The following is a 20,570-nucleotide window of genomic DNA, read 5'->3' as shown; positions in this document are numbered from 1 at the left end:
ATTTGCTTCCTCAACATGCCCTTATCTAAATCATTTTATTAAAATAAATTATATATGTATATATACTAGGCAGACAAGCTACAAATGTCAAAGTTTGAAAGTAGCAGCCATTTCCCAGGAAAGCAGGGATTTGAGAAGGATGCTGTGAATATCTGGCTGCCTGTTAGTTTCTGTGGAGCTTTAACACACTTCATTCTCTGGTAACCAAAAGGCCAAATAATTTGTATCAACATACAATAGATTTTCACAGCCTCTTATTATCGTTAGCTACACATTCACTGAGGATATTTCCAAGAAGTTGCAAGGGATTGGATCATGTGTAAACATCTGCAAATCTCTGAACAAGCTGAAATGGTAAACAGTCATACAAAAATGCTTTTGAATGGTTAAACAAGTGCAAGAGTTTATCTGGAAGATTTTCCCCTAGTTCAGATGAAAAAGAGATCTGCATTAACACCTTTTATTGCAGTATGTGTATCAAGCAGCAGTTCAAACAGCATAATCATTCTGATGAATGAAACCACCGGATTTGCTAAATGAAAATCATTGACTCATCTGCCAAGTGAATCATGGATATCCAGATGTTCCATTTAAAACTGGCACTTCAATACCAGTGAGTGGCTTCTGGCCCCGCAGGCAAACCCAAAGTATTATAGTTAATTTTTGTCTTATATTGTAGTGCTCATTAGAGTTGGCATACTGACAGACACTACTAGAGAGCGAAATTCTGTATCCATGGAACAACAGCAGCTTCCCCCACCACCTCACCTCTGACCTTTAGGAAGGTAAGAGTACAGTAAATCAATTACTTCAACCCATTATTTTTGTGCTATAAACTGTGTTAATTCAGAACCCAGCTAGAGACCCATCTATTGGTAAAATCACGGGACTGAAACACTCTGGCAGGGTTCCCACAGGTTATGGTAGTATGAATAATAATCATAACTCTGTCCACAATAATCATCATCCATCTCATAAATGACCACTCTACATTCCTCAAACTATCCCTTCCCCAAACGCTTGTGATATATATTGAGATTTACAGTTGGCCCAGAAGGTTAATAAATCCAGGGTCTCCAAATGTCTTCTTAAGATACAACTACCCATCTTCCCTGCTCCCCCAAGACATCCACGCAGAAGAATGTGAAATGAAGATATTCTAGTTTGGGGGTTTATGTTTTTGGGATGGATGAGGAAAACAGCATGGTCACTCACCTGGTTATCTTCCCACAAACTTTACTAAACATTTTTCTACTTCTGTTACCTGAATAATTATAATAATTTCCACCCACCAGACTGTGAAACCCAATAATCAAAAATAAGACTAAGTAAAATCCAGCTGCATGAGTCTGCAGCAATTAAAGCTCCCTTAAACAGACACAGGTGAAGTTATCATTTCAAGGGATATCTCCACTACCAAAAGTAGTCCAAAATTATACTCTTCAGTGAAAACCCATGGTCTATCCTGTACTGCAACTTCCCTCTAGTGGTGAAAGGAGCAAGGAGCAGTTCTTTTAAATGACAGAGGAACTTCATGAGGTTTTCCCACACAAGTAGAATCACAGATTGCACATTGCAGCGCACTGAAATATTCCACTGCCTCAAAGAGTTTCATTATAATAGAATCCATTATGATTCTGCTCTGTTCTTAAACTTCACATGCCACAGGTTGCACAGACCTAACGGCATTAAGGTGTGAAATTAGCACCAAAAACCAATGGTTGGAACTGAAAACTCAGGAGTGGTTGTGGCACTTGATTCATCTGATGATCTAAGGTGACTTACAAAGATGCTACAGGGTGAAAAGTATTAATCTAAACTGCTTTTCACTGAATATTTTTGACTTCCATGAAGTCATGATGACTGATATATTTATTGTTAAAAAGGCATAAAGAGGACTCCTGACTAGAAAAAGTATTTAGGTTGAGGATGATGTCAGGTGGCTCTAATACAAAGAAAATATCACCAATAAAAATATTTAATGTGTGGAGACACCCTATCTGGGATGCCTGGTTTCCTCCACACCTATTCCTGTTTATCACATCATTGTATTATAGCCTCTCCCTCCCTGACCAGATGATAGTTTTGTGGTGTCAATCTGTTACAAGACCTTGGGGGCTTTAAAGAGGCAGGAGTTTGTTGCTGGCCGTGTTTCAGCCCTAGAGCCTTTCCAACATTACTATTTGCTAAATATCTTTCCTCTTGGTTTCCCTGTGTAAGTATAAGCTTCCAGGGTGAAACCTCATTTAACTATTTCCCATCCATGTTTATAACTACTACATCCCTTTGTAAAAGCAGCAAAGAGTCCTGTGGCACCTTACAGACTAACAGATGTATTGGAGCATGAGCTTTTGTGAGTGAATCCCCACTTCGTCGGATGCATGTGGTGGAAATCTCTAGAGGCAAGTATAAATATGCAAGCAAGAATCAGGCTAGCGATAACGAGATTAGTTCAATCAGGGAGGATGAGGCCCTCTTCCAGCAGTTAAGGTGTGAACACCAATACATCCCTTTGTGTTATTTGTCCCTGCTGATGTCTCCCACACCTAGCTTAGTATCAGCAGCACATTAGCAGAACTGACAAAAAGGTTTAAAAAAAAATCGGACAAAAATAAAAATGTGTGTGTATCTGGCTGAAATGCTCAAAATCATCTGAGACCACTGTCCAAAAAACAAAGATGAAAAAGTGACATCTAGGTACTCAGAAAAGCCAGAGACAGCAAAAATAATATGCTAACAGTAAGATGCTGGCAAATTTAAATGTACAGTAAAATATGTCCACATATTAGGATATAGTGAAGTCTGGGAGAATATATTCCAGCACAAGATTGTCCTCAGATCCATCTAAATCCTCATATTTCAACTTCTCCTTCTAATTAGTAAGGAAAAGCTTTTGTATCATCATCACTGAAAAACAAAATACACCCCCACCTTCTTCCAGTCTGAACTTATTAGGAAAAAACACAGAAGCAGTTAAAACCAATAGATGTGAATTCAAATTGGAGCACACATGCGTACCCACAATTCCACATTTTGACACACTAAAAGTCACATACTACACATGCACAACTAAGCTGTTTCTAACTGAAGTTTCTTCTAATTTGTCAAAGACACTTTTCTAATTGTGGACAAAGTCCATGGTAAGTGTGAAATTTCAAAAATGGCAGTTTTCAATTATCAAAATGAGAAAAAAAGACCCTCTCAAATTTCTCAGACAATCACTCACCTTTCATTTTAGAATATATTGAAGATGGACAAAGGGAATTTTACTAAAAACTTTCCAACCAAAATCCACCTTTAGACTAAGCAAAAGCAAATCAAATTTACCAAAAGGGTAATTCCATGACACCCCCTCGCCCAAATTCAAAGCATCTGAAAGTCATACGTATTTGTCACGGATTCATAGACTCTAAGACCAGAGAGGGCCATTGTGATCATCTTGACCTCTTGCATAGCACAGGTCACAGGAATTTTCCCCAAAATATTTCCTAGAGCTGATGATCTTTTAGAAAAAGATCTGGTCTTGATTTAAAAAATGGTCAGTGATGGAGAATCCATCACAACACTCGGTACATTGCCAATGGTTAATTACTCTCCAATACAAATGTATGCCTTATTTCCAGTCTGAATTTGCCTAGTTTCAACTTCCAGCCATTATATCATGTTATACAATTTGACAACTGAAAACACAAGAGTGACAAAAAATTATCAAAGGATTGTTGCAAAAATATCAGAGTATTTAAAATCAAATAGCAAAATGACTTCTATTTAATTCCACTTGGATTCAACGCCCACCTCTTCCAGACACAGTGATAAACAAAAAGCCACATACAATACACTCAGGATGTGCAAACTGGTTCATTTTTACTTCGTTTATTTTAGAATTTCCACTGAAGATTTAAAATTGATGCAATTCCTTAAATCAGCAAAACATTAATACCCCCCATCAGAAAGTCAAAATATCGAAGTGTTTCTCTTTTCCAACTTGATGTAGTTTAAAATCAGTTTGTATGTTCACTTTGAAAGAACATGAACAGTCTTTTCACTCTCCCTGCTATACTTCTGAAAACACAAGTATGAAACCGTACAGGCACAACAGGAGTGTGCAAGTGCCTCAGAAGAAGCCAAGTCCTCTTTGGAAGCACACACAGTGCAACATTCAACACTTACAGCAATATAGGAAACAGGCTTCTGATTGGCAGGGCAGGCATAAATGAGTGGGTACAAGCACAAGATGTGCTGAGTCTGTACTACTGGTGAAGCGCAGTAAAAAACTGGATTTAGAAAGACTTTCACCATCTTACACTTCTGAAATCACCTAGCAGTAACAGCTCCTGTCAGTCACCAAAGGAAAGTGGTATTCCTGGAAAAGGGGATTCAATGGCACTACTGCTGCTGGGAAATTTTCCAGGATTAAGTAAATATTTGAGAGGAGGCAATTACTGAAAATATACTCCAGGCTGTCAAAGTACAACCGAAAAGGACCAGAACATCCAAGAATCTGCTGATTTAAACAGAGAAGAAGTCAAGATCCCCATTTCAATATAATTCCAAGGACAAGATTTGCTTCTTTCCCCTCTTGCTGAAAGAGAACTGGGAAGAGAGGTCTTTGGAGACTGATGAACTTGCCAAGGAAAGGAATGATGCTGTGAGAAAGTGAGCTCAAGGGTCCGTAAATGAATGTGCACCCTGCCTCTTTTTCCAATCTCCTTTTCTGCTGGCACTTTCACCAGGGCTGACGTGATGCACTTGCCCCTTGTCAGGGAGCTTATGGCAGGAAAAAAACTTGGGCTAAATGCTTCCTCTTGGTATCAGTTTGGCATTCTGGGCACTTTTTAGCAATCTGGGGAGACAGATGAACAAAACACAGATTAAAGGCATTACATTTCCTGTCAAATGTCTGCATACAGTAGATCTGCAAAGGAGGAAGTCTACAGAATAGCAGTCTCAATAGAAACATCAATCACACCCACCATTTGCCAGTCCCCAACAATTATTACAAATATACTTGATATGTAACCATTTAACTGGTTGTGACATAAGAAAGAAAAGGAAAAATCTCCTAAAGAAGCAGCAATTCAAGCTGAGCGAATAATCAATTTTCCTGTTCAGGGGCTGAACCAAAAAAAAAAACACACCTGACAAAATTTAGTTCGGCTCAAACTGAAAACTGATGTTTTTGATCTCACCGAAACAAAACATTTATTTTGACCTGAAACAATTTTTTTTTTTCAGTTTGCTGTTTCAGGTTGTTTGAGTGTTTTTCACCTTTTTCATTAGATAAATTTCTAATTTCTAGTATAAGAGGGGTAGCTGTTATGTCTGGATCTGTCAAAGCAGCAAAGAGTCCTGTGGCACCTTATAGACTAACATGTTTTGGAGCATGAGCTTTCGTGGGCGAATACCCACTTCATCGGATGCATGCATGCATGCCATATTGACAGCCTTGGAGATTGCTACATACTCAAAGGACACATGCAGCATGAGCAGTAGCTGTTCAAGGTCTCCCAGTATAGAAGTTAGTCAGTCCTCGTAACAGAAGCTAGACTGCAGCAGACAGGCTTAATGCATTAGCCTTTTGATTCTGGAAACGGGGGTTCAAAGGCTACAAATGGATAGAAGCTTGGTTGTCTCAGTCTAATCCCCAGGAAACATCTATTTGTAAGCATGCTTTGATATCCTCAAATGGAAGGCACTATATACGTGCAAAGTATTATGATAATCTGCCCATTTATACAGACCCACTGCGTAAGGTAGAAAAATGTATAGTTTCTGCTCAGGAACAACATGTACAAAATGCTGCAAATCAGGACTGAGGCACACTGGAAGAGGTATGTGGAAAAAACTGCACAGTGTCTACTTGTTCATTATATACTGGCGCATTTAAGACTACCAATTTCACAAAATATTTAAGGACAAAGCCCTACAGTATACATCATGTGCATGATGCTCAGCTTGCCAAATGGGTCTTGGAAGAATTCACTGGAGATATCTTTCCCAAGCTGCTCTTCCTAATGCATGCCCTATGGGCTGAACATCCTCCTGTGCTGAAAATTCCAACGACTGACCATCATTCTTCCCACACCTTTAAGTGGTCTTACCATAATGACTTAGAAAGGACTAAGATTAGGGTAAAAAGACGACATTGTGTACTGTATGATTGATTGTTAGTCACTTCCTCATTAAAAGCAGTAAGCTTGAAATGATTATTTAGCATGAATGAATTCATGAGTAACTTGTAGTAAAGGACCAAAGTTTAGTCTACAAGTCACCAGTTCGAATCCAGACTATGTCAGTAGTGATCAAATATTACTACCATGTGATGGTGGTTTGGGGGCCCAGGGGAAATAAGCGGTCAGTGGCTGTTCATTTCCTGCTGGTGAGACATCTGTCACAAAACAAATCACCACTGGGAATGAAGTTGGATCGAGAACTGAACAAAAATGAGAGGTGGCTTCTCCTCCTCCAGGCTTTAGAGAGAGATGGGAAAATTTCTTTCCTCTCTCAGACCTTCTGTATGCCACAATATTAACACTTGGTTTCCCTCTCTTTCCTAGGTGACTGGATGCAGAACAGACCTTTTATCCTGTCTCTTGGGTCAGAGAACCTGCCCGCACCGGGTCTTTCTAAGAATGACAGCTTCCAAAACTGAAAGATACTCAACTGCTCATCAACCAAACTATACCAGACCCATGTCACAAGGAAGCCAACATATGTTTGTTCCAGTGCTTTCAACTCTGGCAACAGGCCTGAAAACACTGCAGCTAAGAGTGTGCCTCCCAGCATGGGCATACAGACTTGTGCTAACTTCACTCAAGCTCACCTGCTAAAAATAGCAGTGTGGATGTTGTGGCAGGGGAGGTGGCTTTGGCTAGCCATCCAAGTCCAAGCCCATTTAACCCTCTGGATCTGCACTTAGGGAGTAGCCCAAACTGCTGCCCAGGCTGCAACATCCACACTGCTACTTTTAGCAAGCTAGTGCAAATCTGTCTACCCAGGCTGGGAGGCACACTCCCAGCTGCAGTGTATACATACCCTGTATCATTGGTCACAGTTCCTGAAAGGAGGAAACGCAGGTGCTTGAAAACCAGTTGGTCCTGCAGGATAAGTGGCTGGTATACCCAGGGTAGTGTAGCCAGATCCTAGTCAGAGAGGAAGAATCACATTTCCTCCATGAGACAGGTCAAAAGACCCCAGACCTGTGTTGCGTGCATTCAAAGAAACCAGAAGGGGTAAGTCCTTCAGTGAAAAAGAGGTTTGCTCCTAATTTGGGTTAGCTAATCCAAATTAACTGACTTGGGTTAAAATAGCTATGAAGACAGAGCAACTCCACTTTTAACTTGAATTAGCAGCATGAGTTAAAGCAGGGGTCGGCAACTTTTCAGAAGTGGTGTGCCAAATTCACTGTAATTTAAGGTTTCCCGTGCCTTAACATTTGTAGAAGTTGTCTGTCTCTCTCACTCTGTCTATATTATATAAATAAACTATTGTTGTGTTTGAAGTAAATAAGGTTTTAAAAATATTTAACCAGCTTCATTTAAAATAAAATTAAAATGCAGATCTTATCAATTTAGTGTGACCCTTTCCTGGGATCGTTGTCTGGGGTTCCAGCCACGAACCCAGCTCAGCCCGCTGCCGGTCTGGGGTCCAGCCACTGGTCCTGCTCAGCCCGCTGCTGGTCTGGGGTTCCGGCTGTTGGCCCCTTGACAGCTGGGGTCTCAGCCACCGGCCCTGCTCAGCCTCCTGCCAGCCTCGGTGAGCAGAACCCCAGGCGGGTAGCGGACTGAGGTGGGCTTGCAGCCAGGACTCCGGCTGGCAACGGGGCAGCAGCCGGAACCCCAGAGCAGCGCGTGCCATCAAAGATCGGCTTGCGTGCCACCTTTGGCATGTGTGCTGTAAGTTGCCAACTCCCGAGTTAAAGCCTATAGAGGAGTCTATGGTTGAACTCAATCTGCTAACGTGAGTTAAAAAACGAGTTGCCACGTCCTCCCTGCTATTTTAACCAGAGTTAGCTAATGCAGACGAGTAACCAAAATTAAGAACACTCCCCTACCACCCGGTGAATATATGCCCTCTGAGAACAGAAGTGCAGACACCACTACATCCATGACAGGTTGGCTGTAACTACACTCCATACAAGAATGTGCCATTTCATCTCTACAGGCTGCTGAGAATTATGGCAGAAGGACAGAAGGTTCATTTGCTTGTGAGCTAAGAAAACACTAAACTAATCTTTGGAATTAAGGTGTCGTTCAGTCCTAAGAACGACCACCTCATCCTGATGAAAAATACAGTATGGTGCAGTACTGTGGCTCCCCGCCCCCTCCAAAAAAACACAAAACAAAAAACCCCAGCCTGACATAATAGCAATTAGAAAAGAGTTTGCAAGTGAAAAATCACAGGGAGTCCTTCCTCAGCGGTTCAAAGGAAGGATTCATAAAAGGTCTGTAGCAAACAGGAAACAAACCTGTGGATTTTTCAGCTCTTAGGAATCTAGTGATACGATGCTGTTTTGTAATCAGCCTGGGCCTTCTGCAGCAGAGATTAAGAAAGAACATACCAGCAGGATACTGGCCTCAAGGGCTTTTCTCCCTCGAGAGGGGCTGGTAGCAAGCTGTCCGGGAACAGGCAGACAGGTATTCCTGTTTCTTGGACAGCTGCCACTAGGACCTCAGTAAAGATTCATGGCAAGGCCAACAAATTGAAAGGAAGGGACTTATACTCAAAGTGTCTCTTGTAGTGGCAGAAATTTAGACACTTATAATGACACACTTCACTCCTGTTTCTGCTTATCAATGACAGGAAGTTCTGGGGATGCAGACCTTTTATGACGGACTTAAAAGCCTCTATACTGAAGTTTGACTTTTGAGTGAATAAACTGAGCGCTTTGAGATCCAAGATGGTTTGCACGACCCTGTCCTATGTTGAACCAAAAAGAAACACTCAAATACACTCTATGAGATTGCTTGTTTGATGGAACTGGTTCTATACTCCTAACCTGCAGCAGTAACAAAATGGCCTACTGGCTTTCTTGTAATTTTCTGGATTCTTTCATGTTTGGAATATCATGCATTTTGGGGGGAAAATTCTGTTGAACAGCTGTTCTGAATGGATTCTAGAACCCATTTGTCTGAAGATGTCTTTATTATTAATTTAATCTGGATTTTCCACACTTGGGTCCTCTTTCTGACAAACAGTCCCTATGAAGCTCAGAAGACTGGTAGGTACAGAAGTACTGCCCATTTCTGAATGCCTGCTCATAGTCCCTTCTGTACTGCTTCATGGCTGAGAGGAGAGGGATTTCTCTTTCTTCTCTGCTGCCTTTGTGACCAACTTGTTTACAGGCCTCTGATTAACACCCTTGCCCTCACCCCCGAGGACATGGAAGCTGTCAAGCCTTTTCATCCTCTCACCTGCCTTTCATGTGAAGAGCCACAGATCCTGTTGGACTACTGTACTTGAGTCACTGAGAGCACTGCACAGCACAGGAAGTCTAAGAAAGTATCTGTTGTGGAGGATGCTGTGATGGGTTAGATCACAGAAAACCCCTTGGGAGCTGCCAACTGATGTGCCAAGACTACCTCTGCTCCTGTTTTCCCTGCCAGCTCAGGATTCCAGCATCCTGTCTTGCTGAGCCAGACACTCCTGTCTGCTCCAGCAAAGACCCAGGGTCTGAATTACTTGCCCTAAAGCTGCAGGCTTACCTGAAAACAGCTCACAAAAGTGTGCTCGTCTTTAGCACTCAGAGTCCCAACTTCCATCTGTGATCCAACCCGTCACAGATGCTACCAAAGAGATGCTTTGCAGTAATGCTTTCATCTTCTTATCCAGAGGGAAGGCATGCATCTCTGCAAGCCAGGATAACCCTAAAGTAGCAGGCTGATGCAGTGATGGCAGGAAGGCTGCCTCTTGATTGTGCCTTACAGAAGACACTTCAGGAATGAAATGAAACTGGGCAAAGAAAATGTTTAAAATAAGAATTAAGATGTATGAAAAAGCTTGGCCACAAATTAAGTTCCTTAGATTGCCACTGACACCTTTCTGGAGGCAGAGAAAATTGGGGAAGGCTCAGATGGGGTGAAGCTTTATTTCTCAACCAGGACAAAAGATATGGTCTGCTTTCAATCACTGCAGAGTGGAGATGATGGAGTCAGAGTGGTAAAGCCCTGAAGGAAGCCTGAACTGTGTATTTTGTTGGTAAGCAGAGGACTTCCGACTCCAGGGCTGTCCATCTGGTTCATTAAACCAACACAAAATTTACTAAAAGTTTCAGAAAATAACTGAAACTAATATGCAAAGCCAACCTTTAAGAGCTGTTCCCAGCATGTTTTGCAGCAAGTGAAGGTACATAACTGGCATTTAAAAGGCACATCATCCTCAGATTTGCATTTAGAGCACTGGAATCTTCCTAAAAATAGCAGTTGAGAAAGAAGTTACCGGGGTGGGGAAGGAGAGAGAAAGAAGACACTAAATTTTAGTAACTCTTTGTTTCGGAAGTTCTTATACATTCATGTTTCCAGTGCATTTTGTAGAAAGCAATGGTTGAAGGTGTGTGCAATCTGTTTTATGAGGCCCCTGTATTTTAGAGGTTTAATTCCTGGCCCTATTACACAGTTTCTTTTGTGTGACCTCACTCACTTGTTCTGTGCCTCAATTTCCCATCTATTAAGCTGGGTCATACTACTGACCTCAAGGGGTAGGTTTGAGGATAACTGCAGTAGTTTTCAGGGGGCACTCATCCTAGGCCACATAAATACTTAGATAGATGGACATCGTTGAACAAGAAAACTCAAATTTGATTTTATTCTATATAGGCTTTTATACCACACTCATCACTAAGTGCTCAAATACACATGAATAACGGTAGTAATAAAAGATGCTCCATACTGTGGTTCTAAAAAAGGTGAACATAATTTGGATTTCCTACACATTTTTGACCACTCTTCTCTAGAGTTAGAGGGCAAATCTCTGCTTAACATATCTACACCTACCACACTCTGGCTCCATATTGAGAGGCAAGACTGGCAAACTGCGTGGGTTGGTAGGTGCTCTTATGCTGCAGGATCCTGTCAATGTATCTGTCTTCTGAGATCCAGGTTTGCTGTTCTGATTACTGCAGAAGGAGAAAATCTTGCTCTGGGTTTTTCTTGGCATGTCACTCTTGAAAGCAGCTGCACATGAATACATATCAAACAGTATATAATGCATAATACTAGACATACCTCAGCTGTTTGTGAAATTTGACCAACTGGCATTTCCAGGAGGTTTTCATTTAGAAGTCTGCCAGAAAAATTTGATTAACTTTTCCCCCCTAAATTACATTGTTCCATACCACACGTTTCTGATACTGTATTAACATACACAAAATTATCACTGAACAAAATGGAGAGCCTCCCAATGGAACGACTCTAATGTGGCAGACTCGACCTAAAGATAGTGGACTCTGCTCACATGGAAGGATCTTGCCTTAATTTTCCCATGAGAGCAGAAGAATGATTTTGCAGATGGCTGTCTCATTATTTCCTTGTGTTCATCCACTTGTCTTTCTGCACCCACCTGTTCTCTCATCTGATACTTAGATTGCAGACTCTTTGAGGCAGGATCCGTTATTGTGTTTTGTGTTTGTACAGCATCGAGTGTAATGGGGTCCAGATCCATGTCTGGAGTGCTCTTACGTGCTACCACAATAATAAATACTACTGTCTAAATGCCAGAAAAGTGTTCGCTCCAAACCTGGTGTATGACTGACAGCTTTATCCTGAGTTTCACTGGTTTCTGCTTTGGAACATGAATTCTCCATATTCAGACGGCCCTTGGCCTCCTGCACCTCTGGATGCAATTTCTTCTTCTCCTCCTCACTGCAGCTCATTCCCGTCAAGTCTTTACACATCCTCCTGAATCGTTCTTTGTGATGGGGACGCACAAAGATGTAGAACCCTGCCCAAAATGTTTTAAAAAGTCACACATACATTAAATGAATTGGTTTAGCATAGATTGTTCATTCATTTTTGGAAAAGCTCTATGGAGACTGAGCCAGAATAGCCATAGATTCCCACCCTCTGCCCAGCACGTCTGAAGGTTTGTGGAATGTCTGATCGTTTCTTGAGGGGTTGATGATTAATTCTTTTTCTCACTGGAGAATGGATGAGTATCGGCAATGACAGCAGCATCAGCTTGTCTGAAAATTCTGCTTCCACCCCTGAAAAGGACATTCATTCTGTTCTGGTGCACCAATGGACACTGCAGGGTGTTACAGCGAAGTCAAACAAGTTTGGTGCCCAAAAATGTTGTCTCAAGAAGGAATCCTCTTGGTACGGTTTGTTTATTGGGAAAGAATCAGACCATGAGTACAGAAATTTTAAGAAGTCCCCACTATGGGTTATTGCCAGGCTTAGACAATTCCTTTGTGGTACTTCAATCTGAAACTGGCTTGCTCAGTAAAAACATTGACACATCGTAGTCAATAATAGAGACAAAAAGTGGTTGAGGTAATATCTTTTATTGGACCAACTTTTGTTGGCGAGACAGACAAGCTTTCAAACTCTCTCACCAACAAAAGTTGGTCCAATAAAAATATACTATCGTCACCACCGTGTCTCTCTAGCATCCTGGGACTGACACAGCTACAACAACACTGCATATTCAATAACGTGACATTCAACAGGAAATTCTGACTCATCACATCATGTGATTCATTTCCATCTTACTCTTCAGCTGTGACAAACCCACATCTACAGTTAACAGATCACGGCAACCTATTTCCCAACACTCTGTTGCAGGATTTTGGATGGGATTCTGTGGGACCCAACAGAGCCACATTTCAGCATTTTCTACTCCTGCTAGCTGCTCTCATCCTTCAGTTGCCTTGCATCCACTAGCATCTAGCATCCACTCCTCCCTGAAGAGAACTGCCCAAAGGCACTGGGATGCCCACAAGCCAGTAAGAGGGCAGTAATGAAACATTACAGTAGCGGAATTAGAGATCCCTCTTCAAGCTGGTTAGGCCCAACATGTGTATGTTTTCCTTTTTCTTTATCTGTCTGAAAATCTGTGTGTATTATTTAAACTACACAAAAACCTAACCTCAACTTTTCAGTGCCAGTAGCCTAGGATATATTGAGAAACTCTACAATAACAAACCAGCACATATGGGCAGGAAGGGAAAAAATTCTGTCAGAAAATAAATGTCCGTTTCTAAATTCTAAAGCTTTATTATAAATAATGGTAAATAAAGAGTGTTAATCATAATAAAATTCCTTAACTGTGTCCATGTAAATACCTGAGGGGAAAAAACAGTGAATCAGAAGTGAGACTGTCTATCCCTAAAAGCTGAAAGTCTTTTAGGGCATAGCACCAGATATGGCAGCCAATAGCCATGAGAACAGTAGTTTGAGAGTCTATGCAATAAACAGAATCACCTGTTCTAAAGAGCAGTCCTTGCAGAAATAAGGAAAAGAATGCAAAGAAATCATACAAGTGAAAGAAGCACATCTGGAGGAAGTGAGTCTAGCTGAAGTATTATCTCAGTTTTAGGTTTCTTCAGGAACAGAGTGTAATCAGAACAAATGGAAGCAGTGCCCAATTTTATAACTTCAAAATTACCGGGATTTGGCTAACACTTTTATGCAGCAAGTCCCATTTTCCCAGAGTGCTGAACACAGAGAGAAGAGATGCAATGTGTTCTGTCAGTGCTAATAAGTTCATCAGAAGGATAGAGTTTGCAACCAATTTATGCCAATCAGTGAGAGTTTACTGTGTACATCTGGGGTGTATGAGGGACAGGTTCACAGCACCTCTCTCTCTTTCTAAAACAAAAAAAGTTAAATAAAAATACTTGCGTTGCAAGAGGTGAAAGTACTCTGGCTTCTCGGTGGTGAGGGCAGCTACCACCAACACCATGGCATCGTAGTCATCTGTCTTCTTATAAGCCAATAGTGCTTCACAGAAGCGGCTATAACTGTTTTTGTCCAAAGCTTTTTTCAGATCATTGAGATATGTAGCCCTGACTAGCTCACGGTGGTCCTCTCTGTGAGAGCTTGATGCCTCCTCATGGTCCTTCTCAGGGATATGGGTGTGATTTTCTCCTGAGAGAGAACATACATTATCAATGCTTTGGGAAGGACAATCCAGAATTTTCAAGGGAAACATAGTTTGAATCCTTGTACCCTGCCTGCATATTCTAGGAATCTGTTAAAACAATGGAAAAATCAGCCACAATGTGTGAGGTCAGTACTAAAATAATGCCTTGTGTTTTCCCTTAGGCAGCAAGTAGCAATCTTCCAAATAGCTGTGCTAACAAACAGTGCTGGCATGCCAGGAAGGAAGAAAAAAAGCCCAATTCATTTAACAAGGATAGGATTTATCCTCACCCAGGAAATAAAGTGAGAAAAAAACAACAGTTGCCAAATAGAAAATCATCATCAAAGGGGAATAATTATTTCAAATTTTAAAAACATCGCACCATATGCAATAGAGAGTACAAACCTGATCAAGGTCAAAAGCAGCTAACACCATTCTTTTAATCACATAATTAAATATAATTTGTTGTAGTCCAAACGAGCGCTTTTGATTGACAGGCCATTGTGCCGTCTTACAGAGATAAAGCTGTGGTTTGTATTTCATCACAATGACAATCAACAATTTCAAGTTCTTAAGCGGCCACATGTTAACAACTTTTAAAGAAACTGTGGAACAAAAATTGAAATTCTCTTCGAAAAGGAAGGGACTCAACTCAGTTCCCTGAAGAGGGAGGAGATAGAAAGAAGTGATTGTGGCTACAGACCATGGTGGGAATTTTGTAATCGGTATCTTTTTACATCATGGCATATGATGGAACCATCTGACACCCTCCCTCATAAGGAAACATCCTATTTAGGGGGTAACCTAGATAACAGAGAAATGTATAAACTCTTTCTTAATACTGGGGACACGTGTATGAAAACTGGAGTTGTTGTCTGTTAATGGCTCTTGTATTCCAACTGCTTGATTCCCCCACACAAAGCCTCTGAGCCATCAAATATTCCTACACTGTCACAGAGAACTATGAAATCAAGTGTGAATTAATTAGCAGGAGATAACCATATCATGAAAACAAAGTTCCAGTTCTCATACAACTGTCCCTAAAAATACAGGAGAGAAGGAAACAGGAAACCAGAAAACTAGAATTATTTCATAAATGAAATTCTTTTAAAGCTTTCCAAGAAATGTCAGCTGCTCTTTGCAAGAAGATGATTACAAAGTCTTGGACTATTTTTTACTTTTTAAAATGCTGTAAAATATTAATATTTAACACGTACAGTCACTGATTACTGCTAAGGACCATGTCTAGAGGGCAGTTAAAAAAGAGTTTAGTTTGTATGAACTAAGCTTACAAGTAGTGATAGGAACAGTTACCTTATTCATTTCTCCAAGAAATTCCCAGCTGATCTCAGGAAGAGCACAGATCTACACTGAGCCACTGACTTTCAGAAGTAAATGTTGGAGAAAATAAGGCCAGAGGAATGGGTTCAAAAACCATGATGCAGCTACACGAATACATTTATTGACCTGCATTTCTGAAAAATATAAGCCTAATTTTTTGCTCTAAGCACATGCTGTGATACTGAGGCCCATTTGTGGTTAGTACTGTGTCAGCAGATCTTGTCGGGCCTGACATACTCATCACACCTAGCACACTATTGTTATAATCTGTATCTAAAAGGTGGCATGTTAGATATCATTGGAAAACTAATAACTCACTGATCATTACAATTCTTGTCTGATGTATGCACAGGGTGTGTTAAAAAAGTCATGAATATGTGCTAGAATTATATTCTTAAAACATGTTTGGCAAGCAATGCATAAGCACAGTCTGCTTCAGACAAAGAAAGGTGGATTTATGTCAACATATGTATAAGCAATAAACAGGGCCATCCAACTAACAAGGGGAGGAGAGTGCTAAAACACAGATTCTTCTTTTCCTGCAAACACCAATGGGGGAGAAAGAGCATGGAGCTTCTTTCACCACCAGACTCCAATTTGCCTTCCTCACAGCTTGAATAAACTTTATTTTGAGGTATAGTCTTGAGAATAATCTATTTTAAAGGTTTACTGATCTATAAAGATGGGGGTGGGGAACTGAACTGATAAGTAATTTAATCAACTGATTGTATACAACACTGTTATACTATAAAAGTTTATAGAGCGAGGTCTTTTCTAAAAGCTACTGACACACTGGTGATTAATGTCATCATGAAATACCTGTATTAACACTACAGGAGGAAATATGGATATTTAAATATTATGCTTTAAAGCCTGTAACAAAAAAGAGAGAAACATTACATGCGTCTGCCGAAGTAGGTATTCACCCACGAAAACTTATGCTCCAAACATATGTTAGTCTATAAGGTGCCACAGGACTCTGTTACTTTTTACAGATCCAGACTAACACAGCTACCCCTCTGATACAGGGAGAAACAGGTTGCCTTCCCAACAGTAAAGAAAGTATCTACCTGTCTTCTATATAAATTAAGCATGATGGAATCCAAACAATGGAAGTCCTATTTACATACAGGGGGATGGGAAGCCCACAAGAAGGGAAGAACAGCATGAGGTTATTCTGCCTCTTGAAACAAGGTAATTGAGAAGAGAAGGTTACTCTGTGCAGTAACTGAGGTTCTTGGAGATTATTGTTACTGTAGATGCTCTACTTTACGTGAATCTGCTTGGAAAAGAGACGACTAAGGGGAGATGTAATTGAGGTCTATAAAATCATGACAGGTAGGGAGAAAGTAAATAAGGAAATGTTATTTACTCCTTCTCATAACACAAGAACTAAAGGTCACCAAATTAAATCAATAGGCAGCAGGTTTAAAATAAACAAAAGGAAGTATTTCTTCACACAACGCACAGTCAACCTGTGGAAATCCTTGCCAAGAGAAGTTGTGAAGGCCAAGACTGTAACAGGGTTCAAAAAAGAACTAGATAAATTCTTGGAGGATAGGTCCATCAATGGCTATTAGCCAGGCTGGTCAGGGATGGTGTCCCTAACCTCTGTTTGCCAGAATCTGGGAATAGGTGACAGGGGATGGATCACTTGATGATTTCCTGTTCTGTTCATTCCCTCTGCGGTACCCGGCATTAGCCACTGTTGGAAGACAGGATACTTGGCTAGACAGACCTTCAGTCTGACCCAGTATGGCCATTCTTATGTTCTTAAGGCCATTTTGGTAGAAATGGCATGGGTAGTGGCATCCATAGGTACCTGCATCAGTCTTGTTCCTTAAAGACTGGTACAGTCCTGGGTGATATTTGTGGTGTTCTGGTGGGTCTGGTCTAATAGCTGCGTGGACAGGCAAGGAGTGATGGGAGGAGCAGATTTCACCTTCATCCTCATCACTAGATAAAGGAGGAACTGATCTGGGGGCTGTAGTAAGATGGCTCAGTACCAAGCATTCTGGAGTGAGGCTGATACCAAGGCGTGGAGATTCTGGTTGTGAGGACACCAGAAGATCTTTGTGGCAGAGAAACAGTTGCAGTACTAAGAGCACTGGTACCAAAGAAGGTGGTGGTGGTGGTGGTACTGATGCCTTTTGTGCGCTCTGCACTGCAGAGGCAGAAGGTGGTGCCACAGTCTGTAGCCTTGTCAAGATGCTTGGTGTTGCATGTTTGAGCGGCTCCGACGGTACTGAGGCAGGGATTGTAGGTCACCTTTTACCGCCTTTTTCTGAGTCAGCCTACTTAGGGTCTTTTGCTTGTGAGATACCTATGGTACCAGACGGTCCCATTATCTCAGAGATGGAAGGTCTCCGTGCGGTTGGTACCGACGGGATCTATCAAATCAGGGAACACCGCTTTTTGGCAGATTCCTGAGGAGGAGAGGTCAAAACCTGCTTCTTTGCTGCCTTCTTGGCAGAATGCTCCTTCTCCAGAGATCATGGAGGAGAACCTCTGTCAGATGCCACCATAGGAAACCATTGCCCTGGAAGGGTCAGTGATCCCGGATCGGATGTGTAGTATAAAGACTTTTCCATCATGAGAAGTTTTAGCTGCAAGTCTCTCGCCTTCCTGGCACAGGGTTTCAAGTTGTGGCAGTGGGTGCACTTTTGAGGTGTGTCTCACCAAGGCAGCAGACATGCTGTGAGTGCCCATCAGAGACCAGGACTGAGGAGTCACTAGTAAGGCAATGTTTAAAACCCAGGAAGCCAGGCATGCCCCTCAAAGTAGGGTTTCTCCCACGATGCAGGGTAACCACGTTACACTAAGGAGTGTCCTAACAACTGAAACTTAAGTTCCTACGATAAGAAAAAAAGGTTTTGTTTTTTTTAAAAGAAAATAAACGGAAGTATAAATAACTATTGACTAACTACTAACCAACAAATATTGTAAAGTTAAAACTAGCGAAAGCTAAAGTACAGAAGTGCTGCAGTGCACCGTCAAATCAAGAGCAGTAGAGAAGGAACCGAGCGGGGTTGGTCGCACAACACTATGTAACTGCCTGAGGTGGTGCAAGATGGGGACAGTGCATGTGCGACCCAACCAGGCACTGCTGCTAAAAATCTTTGATTACAAGCGCAGAGATGTAGATTCACCTAAAGTGGGGCACCCACAGGGACACTCCTCAAAGCAGCAGCCATCTTTGGCACCCATCACTAGACAGACACAAGGGAACAAAGTTCTTGGCAAGCACAGAAAAATGGGTCTTTCAACCAAGGGGAGAAATGGGTTTTGAAGCCTCTGAAAACTGAATACAAGTGAGAAATCTGCTTAGGCAATGATCTTTCACCTAGGAAGACAAGGGAAGCTAGCACTGTGTACTTCTGTGAAAAGTCCTGCATGAGGGAAAGTCAGCCATGACCGGGAAGGAGGAAGATCATTGAGAGAAACCATCTTGAACAAAGTCTGTACCTCACAAGATTAAGTTTTAGACTTTTAGAGGTGTGTTTTCACTTTTACTTGCTTGTAACCATCTCTACTTTTATTCCTTTTAGTTGGCACCATTTACTATCTCAATAAATTTGTTTTATTTTTACTATAAAGCAACTCAGTGCTGTGTTTGAAGGAAAGGGTGTATTTACCCCAGTTAAGTTAATAAGTTGTGATCTTCTTTTATCTCTTTAAGGAACAAACTAACCTTAATATTTTTCTAAACTGTCCAGCAGAGGCCTGAACATTGCAGAGCACACAATTCTGGGAAAATCAGGGACTGGGAGTGTGTTGGAGTATCTTGCTGCTTGTAACTAAGATTGGTGGAAGTGCGAGTGGGGCTGCAGACAGGCTGCTATAGTCAGAGTTGCTGAACTATAGCATAGTACACAGATACACAGAGCTGCATGCTTGTTGCTGACTGTGAGTGTCCGAGGCTGGGAGCTACTGTACCAAGGCACTGTGAGGCCCTCAGGGTTACAGGGTAAGGGGTGACAACCTCTCGCTGGTCTGGATTGCACCCCAAACGCCATGGAGACACATACAAGTAAAATACCATCATCAAAATATGAATACCCCTAAGCCTCTCCTTTCTAACTTTGATCATCTTGATCCATCAGTCCATTAGCCCTCAGAGAGACAGCGCCAATCACAACATGTCATTTGTGTTGTTCTAGCCAAGCTTTCAGCCACCTGCTGGCCAGGCTGTAAGTGGGACCTTCCTAACCAGTTTCATTTAACCCACCCGTCCTAAACTGCTCTCTTCTTGAAAGCCTGGAAAAAACAGATAGGGGCTGCTGAATGGCTGGAAGGATAACAGTTCCTGTGCTCAGATCACATTTCTCACCCTGGAATAAATCAGGTGCAAAGACACACCCTTAACTCAAACTTCTGACTTTAGGTGGTTATACCTTCACATACACTTGATTTAAATCACGTGCTTGGTGTTTCATTTTATATAATGCTAGCATAGTTTAGAGGCTGCAAAATCCATTTCCACTTGACGCAATTTATTAGTTGTTTGTACTGCCAAAGTACCTAAGAGCCCAGTCATGGACAAGGACCTTTTGTGCTGTACAAACATAACAAAAAGATGGCCTCTCCCCCAAACAGCTCACAATCTAAAAATAAGACAAGAAACAATGGATGGGTATTGACAGACAACAATCAAACAGGGAATTTGCACTGCTATTTCTTTATAGAAAGCGTACCTGTTTTATTCAGCCCAGAGATCAGGTGGGATCCTCCCTTGTTCAGATGCAGCTGGGAGTTTAGCTGGCTGGATGAACCCTCTGAGAATGTTGTTTTCGGCAGACACTGCTTTTCCCCTATTAAATTAAACTAGTCAGCTAACAGTGAATGTCTAAGCTCCCCAGCCTTCAGAAGGTATGTGGAAAGCTGTTCATAGAGCCATCAGAACCATGGAATTTCCTAGTATCTCTCTCCTCAAGCACTGCACCTGGAAACCACTTGGTGCATTTTTTTTGATGAAAAGAGGACCAGGAGAATGAATATCAAACCCGCCTCCCCCCTGCTCCTCCACGATCCCAACCTTCTGCAGTCACAAAGTTTTCCTGGGTTTCAGGATGACATAGCCAAACTCTGTGTATTTTATCTAACTGTAACGAGAAACATCACACACAGCAGGCATTGCCTTATATTGCACT

The 20,570-nt window shown here is 41.6% G+C and overlaps 1 protein-coding gene across 13 annotated transcripts in view; it reads right to left on the bottom strand.

Moving 5' to 3' along the window:
- Positions 1–3,857: 3,857 nt before the first annotated feature.
- The window catches only part of RTEL1 (regulator of telomere elongation helicase 1), a 112,316-nt gene continuing 95,603 nt past the window's right edge, over positions 3,858–20,570 (bottom strand). For 10 of the 13 annotated variants that reach the window (XM_030533576.1, XM_030533574.1, XM_030533581.1 and 7 more), the window contains 6 exons: positions 20,115–20,231; positions 13,839–14,084; positions 11,734–11,937; positions 10,992–11,171; positions 10,305–10,408; positions 3,858–4,843 (listed from right to left, as the gene is read on the bottom strand). In XM_030533576.1, the coding sequence (XP_030389436.1) occupies positions 4,769–4,843; positions 10,305–10,408; positions 10,992–11,171; positions 11,734–11,937; positions 13,839–14,084; positions 20,115–20,231 (926 nt within the window). In that variant the 3' untranslated portion in view covers positions 3,858–4,768. Of the gene's footprint in view, positions 4,844–10,304; positions 10,409–10,991; positions 11,172–11,733; positions 11,938–13,838; positions 14,085–20,114; positions 20,232–20,570 lie in introns of those variants that run through there. The other 3 variants (XM_030533583.1, XM_030533585.1, XM_030533587.1) reach the window with 3 other exon arrangements.

Source organism: Gopherus evgoodei, chromosome 14 (genome assembly GCF_007399415.2).
Source record: "Gopherus evgoodei ecotype Sinaloan lineage chromosome 14, rGopEvg1_v1.p, whole genome shotgun sequence".
Lineage (NCBI taxonomy): Eukaryota > Metazoa > Chordata > Testudines > Testudinidae > Gopherus > Gopherus evgoodei.
The sequence above is the reverse complement of the archived record's forward strand: the minus strand, read 5'-3'. Positions and strand labels throughout refer to the sequence as shown.